The following is a 10891-nucleotide window of genomic DNA, read 5'->3' on the forward strand; positions in this document are numbered from 1 at the left end:
ATAATGCAACCTCATGTTAAACGCTATTGTTTGGCCTCTCAATTGCTAGTGAACATGGGAAGAACCCTAGAGCCTCCACCTCAAGCCAAGGAAGAACCCCAAGCATTCATCTTTGTTTCTAATTTGGTTTCTTCATCAACAAGGTTAGTAATATATCTCCTTCTTCTCTGATTTCTCCTTCTTATTGTTCTAGCATGATGTTTTGATTATGGAGAAGGTGTTACACTACTGTAACTACCTATTCTCTTGCCTCCTTGTGTCTTAGAGTGAACCCCCAATCACTCTATGCATTGCCATATGGTGAATCTCCTCAATTCTTCATTCGTTTTTGATTGAGTTTTGGACAGCATGATCATCCTATTGTAATTTCCTTTCTAATCAATGTTTAACATGTTTAATCTTAGTCTCTACTGCTGTTCTAATGTGTTTCATCCCTTTGAATGATTTCCCATTAACTCTAGTCATCCTAGCATGCTATGTTGATAATTGATTTAGGCATTCTAGAAAGTTTCTATTTTCGATTCCTCTCACTTTAGGATTTGTATTCTTTTGATTTTCTATTTAGTAACTCTTGCTGTGATTAAGAAGATGGTATTGCATTCTTGCAAACACCTCTTCTATGATCTTCAAGGTTATGAATTCCATTCAATCCTAATGATGCTATGATCCCCTTCTTTGATTTTTACAAGGATCATGGATATCTTCATGATGCATGTTTGATCTTACCTTTCTAGCATGATTAATCACTTTTTATGATTATTCTTACCTCTGATATTGTACTGATATTCCATTAGAGTGAAGCTTTGTTCTCTCTAATTCCTCTCTTGAATCCATGGTATGTTTGCTATGAAACCATGTTGTTTCCAATTTAGAAACTCATGTTCCCAAATAAGAAAGTACTGAGTTTTGACCATAGATGGTGTCCAATTCATGCTAGATAGTCTTAGTATGTTTGTGTGAGGTTCCCTTTCGAATTTTGGGTTAATCGGACATCAAACGAAGAACATATGACCAAAGCAAGGTAATTTGCCCGGATTGAATTCTGCTTGGTCGATACCATCAACCAAAGACCATCGACCAAGCATGCTTGATGAGGAACCTTTCTCAGTTTTTGCTGCATTTCGACTCTAATCTTTTGGAATTTCTTCTTATGACCTATACATGTTTTGTCAAGCTTGTTAGGTGATTTTGGATCTGTTCTCTAATATCTTATTTGAAGACTATAAGTTCGGTTTACGAGGTGAGTATTCCAACTCAAAATATGCCTACTTCCTACTTGCATGCCTTTATGTATTATGACATGAATGCATGATTTAACTACTGCTGTTTGATTTCTTTTACATCATAATACTTCTACAACTACAGTAGCTTGTCCACATTGTGAATTACATATTAGAATTGATTATTGATTATGAGAATGAGGTATGGACTATGACGTGGATATGAGTGTGAATATGATATGTTTGGAATCATGATGTGATGTGGATGCCTAAGTCGTAGTTGTGGAATGGGGAATGCCCTATTGGTGTTTCTATCTTTGGAATCAATGGAAGTGGTATGGGACACTTTCCTTGGTCTAGCAGTGTTTGGCTAGGAATACCCCTGTTATATCAGACCCAATTCAGAAGGGTATTGAGACTGAACGACCCGTGGTAGCAATGGGGATTCATGAGCGCTTAAGATCAGTAACCAACCTATGAGGGGACATGAATCACATTGTGGTGGCCATTTATTGGTAGGGGTGCAAATAGTAGACTTGGGTTCATTGGCGTTCAAGACCGGTAACCAATCCGTGAGGGGACATGAGAGCTTCCCGTCTATTATTTGTGGATGATTAGTAGGGTTGATGAGTCCGTAGTCTGAGACTATGCTGACTCTAGTGTGAAGGATACCAAGAAAGGATCGCCGGGGCGAGGAATGGATGTATCTGGACCTGAGTTGATATAACCAAGTAGATGACTTGCATTTGGCTAGGCTTGACCCTGACATGCGCCAATACTTAGACCAAATGGTGATGTGAGAGAGAGGTGACATAAACCCCAACCATGGAATGTCCCGAGGGATGCCTTACCCAGCTACCACCGGCAGACCCAAGATGCCAAGATGGCTGAGGGAGAGTGAATGACCTTCCCAAAAAAGTATGGTGCTATGACTTAAAGCATGTCTGCCTTTAGAGACCAGCATACATGCATAGAGTTAGAAGCATACTTACGTATATTGTTTCATATCATTGTGTATATGATTGCCTGTGAATACATGTGAAGATGCTTATTGTGTTTGGATTACTTGCTAAGTTCTTTTGAGCTTACCCTTCGAGGGACTTGTTTTAGATGACATTGCAGGACCGAAAGAGAACTTGTGCACCAGCATGAAGGACCTTTCCATATATGGTACAACTCCGGATGTCTTTGGACAAGGTAATGAATAGTGAGGTAGGGGGAATCGCCGTTTCACAGTTGACCATCTACAACTACCTTTCGCCCTCACGAATGAAGACAGAGAATTGCGTAGATAGGAGGACGAAACGAACCAACCCACTTGTCCTGATCGGAACCATTGAGGAAAGAAAGAGAATGGTGGCCCCTTTCACCCAGGGAACACTCGGATTTGGACTGCATTGACGGCTCCTATTGACGGCAGCCGGCATCGTCTTATTCGCCGATGGGATCGTGCGCTAGATGCTGATCTGAAGCTTCAAGAGCATAACACAAAGGTGAAGAAGATGAAGACTGAAGAAGAAGAAGAGCTAACTGAAGATTTTGATTAGACTTCTCTTGTTTCTTCTATACTTTTATTTTACTTGCATTAGCTTTAGGGCTTTGCTTTAGATTTCGATCTACCTTCATCATATGTTTGTGGAGTATATTTCCGCTATACTCAATAGTTGTCTTTGGATTTGGTATCTTATTATTCCGCACTCTGATATTCTTTTGTGATCTTTTTGAGATCCTTTCTTGACTTTTATTAATAGATTACTTGAATACAATGATTTGTTCTTGCTTTTGATTATGTTATTGTGTTAAATGTATATGATCGTTCCTAAACCTGATCTTCGAGGCTGTGGATCATGCACTCAGGTATTGCAAATAGGGTACCAGCTAGGTGGGTGGATGTGACAAAGCCAGTCGGGTGCAAATGAGTTTTCGGGCGAAAATGAAATAAGAAAAATAATGAAATCGTGATATATAAAGCATGAATTATGGCACAAGAATTTTCGCGAAGGCCAAGCATTGAATGGAAACATGTTCTCTTATGGTGGATGCAATCACCTTCAAATATCTTATTAGTCTGGCAGTCCATGAAAAACTTGACATGCATCTAATGAATGTTATTACAGCCTATTTATAAGGCTCACTTGAATGTAAAATTTATATGAAAATCCCTGAAGGATTCAAAATACCTGAAGCACATAAAAATTCCTAGGAAGTTTATTCAATAAGGCTTCAGAGATAATCAGGGCATATATGGTATAATCTCCTTAGTGAATATTTACTAAATGAGGAGCATACAAATGATTCATTATTGTGCGTTTATTAAAGGATATGGATCTAACTTGTTATAGTAAATGTATATAATTATATCATTGAAATTCTTCAAGAGCTTAAAAAAGTAATAGATTAAGTGAAGAAAGTTGAAATGAAAGATGTTGGAAAGACAAAGTTTTATTTAAGTTTGCAAATTGATCATTTGATGGATAGAATATTCGTTCATCAATCAACTTCTATAGAGAAAGTTTTGAAGGTATTTTACATGAATAAAACACATCCATTGAGTACCCCGATGGTTGTGAGATTGCTTGACATATATAAAGATTCATTTTGACCCTAATAAAATAATGAAGAATTTATTTGTCTTAAAGTATCATATCTCAATGCAATCAGGGCATTAATGTATCTTACTAATATTACAAAATTAAATACAGAATTTTCTATAAGTGTATTAGCAAGATTTATCTCTTCTCTAATACAAAGACACTATAATGTTATTAAACATATATTTTAGTACATTCGAGGAATTATTGACATGATGTTATTTTATGAATGTGAACATCAACTTACTTGTTATGTAGATGCAAGATATTTATCTGATCTACATAAAACTAAATCTCAAATATGTTATTTATTCACAAGTAAAGGTTAGTTATTTCATAGCTTTTAACAAAACAAATTATAACTGTCCATTCTTCAAATCATGCAGAGATAATAGTGATTTATGAAAGAAGTCGACAATATATTTGGTTAAGATTAATAATACAACACATTCAGGAAGCGTGTGGTCTTCTACTAGAAAATGAGGTTTCAATAATATTATATGAAGATAATATTGCATGCATAGCTCAATTGAAGGGAGGATATATCAAAGGAAATAGAACGAAACATATTTCATCCAAATTCTTTTTCACTCATGGTCTTCAACAAAATTGTGAAATCGATGTTCACTGAATTCGTTCAAGTGATAATTTGACTGATTTATTTACTGAGGCATTGCTTATTTCAAATTTTTTGAGAAACTGGTATATGATATTGGAATGTGCATACTCAAAGATACTCAATGATGTTATTATCAGGGGGAGTAAAATACTTGCTGCACTATTTTTCCCTTCACCAAGGTTTTGCCCCACTGAGTTGTTCTGATAAGGTTTTTAATAAGGTAGCTACCAATACATATTATTTAGATTTGTGTACTCTTTTTCCTTCACAAAGACTTTTTCCCACATTATTTTTTCCTAGTAAGGTTTTAAAGATATACATTATCTATTGATAGACATCCAAGGTGGAGTGTTATAAATCATATTTATTTATGAATGTCCATTACTCCCCCCCCCCCCCCCCCCCCAAAAAAAAAAAAGAGATTATACCAAAAGATGCAACTTCCTAATGAAGACCTTAGCTATCTCAGTGTACAATCTTGGCGATTCACATTCCTATATTAACCGAAGATCTTAGGAACCCATCATTCCATATTATGATCATCTTATTGTGTGTAAGAATCATATATTATATTTTTTTTTTGTAGACTATGGTATTTCCATATCAGATAAGATATTAGTTCCATTATAAATATGTAATGCTTGTCATAATTATCTTTTTTATTTTATAACATAAAATAATTATTATAATCGACTAAAGGGTAAAAATAAAGATAATTTAGCCATTTTGAAATATCAAGGGAAAAATAGTTAAATTTCATCTTTTTCTGAGTGTCAAATGTGAAACTTTTACCGCGGAGTAAGAACAAATAGAAAGTAACTGTACAAGAGTGATTGAAATTTTCCCTAAAAATATTTTAATTGCATCACATTATTTTACGGTATCTTCTTTTCCATTTCAATCTAAAAACACTTCTTTACTTTCTTCTTTTGATATATTTCACCCAATGTTATGAATGTAACTTGCTAGTCTCCCAACTTTATAAGGAGACTAGTAGAAAAGGGGAGTAATATTAGAATTTAACTTCTTGTAGAACTCTTACTTTTTTCTATTTAAAGATAATGAAACTGCACTCTAGAAGAACGTTGATTGAGGTTTTCTTGCCGTGGATTTAAGCTTCACAATGAATGCCAAACCACGTTAAGTCTTGGGTTCTTTGTGTGAATGTTTATGGTAAACTTAACACCCAAAAATAAACATAGTAGCCCTCGGATGACGAATACAACTTTTCTTCTAAGGAATCTTCCTTTTGCATAGAGCTACTTCAAAGGGTTTCTTTCCTTTTTAGGAATTAATAAGAGAACGAGTAGCAAAGTGTAGATCGAGATCTCCTTGTTCAGCCCTCACTTCCCCTTCCTACTATTGTCAAAGCTCCATGAACTCCCAAACACTCATGTCTGGTCTTACATCACCGCTCTGTTCATATCTTCAATATGTTACAAGCTATGAAGCTCTGATATGACATTTCTGGATGAATTTATCATTGAAGTCAATATACTTTGTCCAAAGTGGCCGAAGATGAGGAAAGGCTATCTCAAGCCAAGGCTTTGCTCGGCCATTAAAGTGAATTACACCAGCTCTTTTAGCATCCGCAGCAGTTGTGTTATCTTGGTAGCCAAGCCCCAACATGTGCCAGAAAGCATCGATGATGTGAACATGACCATGAAAAGCTATTAGACCAGGTGGTAATGTCCCCAGCTGCCAAAGACTCAAGTCTGACTCTAAGTTCTGCGAGGAGCAAAAAGAAGAAAAAAAATTACGAAGTCCATGTATCAATCAAAATAAGGTGAGTGGTGGCACGATCAAGGTTGTAAAAAGTCGAAGACTGGGATTCCACTGACCACATCAATGGGTTGGGTTGAACTCTAAACCCAACCTTACCATAGGAATCTAAACCCTAACTCTAAATCCTATCCATCCTGTCAGGGTTTGAGAACTTAAGCCCAAACCCTACCTTGTCACAGTTCTCCTAGGCCCAAGTCATCTTCATTCGCCCTAATTCAGTTTTGTATATGTATTAGTGGCACGAAGGAGATTTGAACAGTCGACCTCTTAATTATGGAGTGTTGCCATTTACCAATTGAACTAATCCCTAGAGGTGATTAGTGGAGGATACTTGGTTAAATAATTCTAATTTAACTAAACACAGGATTGGAAAGGACCGTGCTAGGTTAGCCTGATGGCTAAACCAGAGCCCTACCCGATCGACCTTGTCAGGGCTCATTATTTTGCAAACTAATCTTGCCCTTCACATTTTAAAAAAAAAAAACGAATTTACTAACCAAATAGGAACCATAACAATAATTGCAGATCATTCTAAGTAAGAATGGCGATCAAAGGTGAGAAGTGTAAAGACGTAATCTACCTTTTGAAGCCAATAATGGTAGGTATGACTGATATTTGTGTTCCTCCAGGCCTTTAGGTCGAAGATGTTCATACCGTATGCCCAAGCACATCCATTTGGATCAAATTTCTCTAATATCAAAGGATGCGAGAAGTTCAAGTAATTTGTGAATCTCTTAGACATGACAAGCTTATCATCACCATAGCATGTCTGCACTGCTCCATTGACTTTGCCTCTCATATCAATGTCCCATAAAGGTGAGAGATCAGTTTGAACCACAATATCATCATCAAGGAAGACAACCTTATCAAGACTCGGGAATAGCTGCAAAATGGTAATTCAATTTCTATTATTCAATTTAAATTAACCGTAGAGCTCAAAAATTCCAGATTCTGAAGTTATATGATTACCTCAGGCAGATGTATACGTATGTGGTTCATGACAGAATTGTACTTGGGACTAAGCGCTTGTAGCTTCGAAGCAATGATATAAGGCTTGTCAGTGTTATTAGAGACAATAGCAGAAGAACCACCTCTGAACTTTGACCGAACACTTTGATCCTTCTCCATTGCTTCCAGCACAGGAACCTTTCCCTTAGTAAACCAATCAAAATGGTGCAAACCCTTAACTTCAATGATGGCAGGAGTCAATGGGTGGAGAGAGAACCAGGAGTGCATGGAATTGTAGGTTTTCCGGTCTGTTATGATGTGAAGCACAACCTTCTGAGGGTACAATGAGTTTCTAACAAGAGATGTTGCGACCACAGAGGTTGCCAAGACATTGTCAGACGCCAAAACAAAATGGAACAAGGAGTTGTTTACTAGAGAAGGTACAAACTCTGGAGATGGAAGCTGGAGCCGTGCGCCCACATTGGTGGAATGCTCGTTGGCCAATTTTAAAGCCAAGCAATGGAGCTGCTTTGGAATGCTACTTGATGCTATATGGCGGTATAGGTATTCTTGTATCTTGGCTGCTCGAGTCTTTTCTTCCATCTGAGACACCTGAATTGTCAAACCAGAGTGTTAGATTTTGGTTAAGTAGCTTGAAGTGTTTAAACAGTAAGTATCAATACTAGATCAGGTGGATGAAGAAAGGGACAGGGTTAGGATTCAATATTGGAGGAGGGTCTAAAATGACATTTCTATCTATTATCTTTATCCTTACTAATGTTCTCTATTGGAAGGTGCTAAGGGTGTCAACAGTGTAGTTTGGGGCAATTTCGGTTTAGGCTTAGCGGTTTCGGGCTGAAAAACACCAAATCCAAACACAGCCCATTTGCAAAATAATGGTTTTGATTCGGTTTTGTTGTGGTGTGGTTTGGGTTCAGATTAGCTAATGGTTTAGATTCAGGTTGGAACTGTTTTGAGACCAATAATAAATTTTGAGCAGAAAATAGAAAGCATTTGAAGCAAAAGGTATTTTGATGGCACAAAGTGTAAATTAAACTTTAAATGTATAAAATAATTGAAGCTCAAAAATTGATCCTATGGATGTTTCATAAATGCGGATGTTATTGAATAGAAAATTTTGTTTCTAAAACTACATATATCTTAATAGAAAACATTGAATAGAAAATTCTATTTCTAACACCATATATATCTTAATAGAAAACTAAGACATTTGCCACACGAAAAAAAAAAACAAAAAACACACATCCACACACATACGCATACACGGTCATTAATGGGCTTAGTAGAACTAATCCACTAAAACCTCTCCAAATATATAATTTAGCAGAACTAACGGGCTAATAGGGTCACACAAGGGCTGGCCTGAACTAGTCCAAACCATTCTGGCTTTGCCCCTCCCAGCCCAAACATAGCCCATTAAATTTGATTTGGGCTAGTTCAAACTATAATGGGTCGGTTCGATTCAATTTTAACGGTTTAGATTGCAGATTAACACCTTTAAGGGATGCTAATATCTTACACTAGAAAAATAGCCCAAAGACTTAAAACTAGAAGGAAAAAAAAAAAGACCCAAAACGGGCTTATAATGCCCCACCCCACGCCCAAGGGGAGCTCCCCCCATGGATGAACCTGAACTGAATTTTTCTGGACTGTCATCCAGGACAACCAGTTGGACAGTTAATCAAAGTGATGTGAAAATAATGACACTACAATGGATAAGTTAGATCTCACAGTTCGTTCAATGGAAATAGGTGGGTTGGGATAAAAATAAGCTTTTGTATTTAGGTGAGTTGGAGTAAGAAAAATCTTGTGTGATTGAAGGAAATTTTTTGCTTATGTGGTAAAGTAATTTTTCTTATCTCATTGATCTCTTGTAAAAGTCCTATACTTTTAGTTGAAAATTCATAGGAAAGGAAGAAAAATCTAATAAATATATTATTTTATTTAACATAAGACCTGCATTTTAAATATGATTCAACCACCAATGCTATTATTATGATTTCTTAATATGATTATTCCCTTTAATCAGTTTTTGAATTAAATGATTATAACTCCATTCAAACATTTAATATCTTAAATGATCAAATTACATGTACACCTCTGAGTACGCAAAATATTAATACACTATATTTTATCTGTTTCAAAGTATATATTCAACCCACTCCGCTCAATAATGAAGTAAAATGATGACTCACCATCCATTGTATCTTAGAATGCCCAAACTGCCCTGTTTCTAATTTGCCCTATCTGATAGAATCACTAGAGAGCTTTTTCCCCAAATTTGCTACCAACCGTTTTTTTTTCTAATTTTATCGAAAAAGAAAAAGAAAAAGCTGTTTCTAATAATTTATTTAGAATAACCAAAAACAAACCAACCTAGTTTTAAGACGTAGACTTGCGAACGGCATCCTTGTTTGTTAAGAACATGACAGAAACAAGTAACTAGCTAGCTATCTTAAGAAGGAATTTAAAACTGAAAGGAAGTCCTCACCATAGCCTTTAGCTTCAGAGCGAAGCTCTTCAAATCAGATTTGCTGCTCTTCATATCTGTTATGAACTCATCTAGTGACTGTGGAACCTCTGTTCTTCCTTTAGTCTCTTTTAATTGGTCTCCACTCTCTTCAAACATTCTATATATCTCGTCTGGTACCTTCTGCAATATTCATCAAAATATCTTATTCGCGTGCCTGCATTAGAGTAATCATTAACATTTAATCTAAAAACGTTGTGATCTTTAGAGATTAATCATTACCATCGATTCAGGCCTTTTTCTCCAGATCCTCTTCCCCACGCAAGCTGCATGATTGCATCGAAATTTACAGTGAGGAAGAAACTACTAAGAGAGAGAGGAGAGCTAGGCTAGAACACATGACAAGTCATACCCATGGTGGAGCAATGGTTTTCATCATCAATGGAGTCGATTGCAGTCAAAACGAAACCAAAGCGAAGTAAGAAAGTGATGAACAGAAGAGAATAGAAGACCATTTGATACGAAACCCGTCTTGAACCAACCTTGACTTTGATAAAATCTCTCACCCCTTTAGCAGGTAAGACCGTTACATGGCGCAAGCTTGGCGATATTTGGAGCTGCATTTTGATAGACAAGAAACAAAAACTGAACGGCCGCGTGCGACTTCTTCTTAATCGCCTATGTCGGTTGTCTGGTTTGAAGATGATGGAGGAACCAGTAACATCACCCAACTCAATTGCAGAAACCTGAACCGTAAAAAGAGAGGGCTGTTACGTTTCAGTCTTCACCTAACCTTTGCTTAACATTTAGGCTAAAAGTAGTTTCAGGTTTACTGGCTTATTTGTTTGCAGGAAAAGAAGGGTTGTTCGGGAGAAAGGGACTTGGGACTTAGAAGCTGTTGTGTGTATATTCTTCCATGCTTCTGGTTTTTTATATTATAGAAAGTTTTTTTAATCGTTTGGTATTGGCTTAGCTTTGCCACCAAATGAAGCTTTTAGGGGAGAGAGAAAGAGAGAAGGGTTTGACGAGTGTGGTGTTTGAGTTTGACAGAACAGCTTCCATTATAGGAAAACGACTTCTCTCTCATTCTCAAGAAAACCAAATGATGCTTCAATTGCGATAAATATTGCCAAAGGACTCAAGAGGTAGGGAAGTGTGGGGTTCCCGTTGGAGAGTTGGCGTTCAAATGAGAGAAAAAAAAAATGCTTATGTGGCGCAATGGTGATGGGCTCCAAAA

At 36.7% G+C, this 10891-nt stretch overlaps 1 protein-coding gene across 2 annotated transcripts; it reads right to left on the reverse strand.

Moving 5' to 3' along the window:
* Positions 1-5304: 5304 nt before the first annotated feature.
* On the reverse strand, positions 5305-10534 carry LOC149022315 (putative galacturonosyltransferase 12). Of its 2 annotated transcripts, XM_089150441.1 has the most exons (7): positions 10067-10534; positions 9937-9980; positions 9676-9837; positions 7612-7775; positions 7185-7515; positions 6796-7098; positions 5305-6158 (listed from the first exon to the last, which is right to left on the reverse strand). In XM_089150441.1, the coding sequence occupies exons 1-7, from the start codon at positions 10275-10277 to the stop codon at positions 5874-5876; spliced, it is 1500 nt and encodes a 499-aa protein (XP_089006567.1). In that variant the 5' UTR covers positions 10278-10534; the 3' UTR covers positions 5305-5873. The 2 variants fall into 2 exon arrangements, with proteins under 2 accessions (XP_089006567.1, XP_089006566.1); XM_089150440.1 differs by having other exon boundaries at positions 7185-7775.
* Between the last annotated feature and the right edge of the window lie 357 nt (positions 10535-10891).

The sequence above is a fragment of the Hakea prostrata genome, chromosome 3 (genome assembly GCF_041222555.1).
Source record: "Hakea prostrata isolate BN-2017 chromosome 3, UWA_Hpros_2, whole genome shotgun sequence".
In the NCBI taxonomy this organism is placed as follows: domain Eukaryota; kingdom Viridiplantae; phylum Streptophyta; class Magnoliopsida; order Proteales; family Proteaceae; genus Hakea; species Hakea prostrata.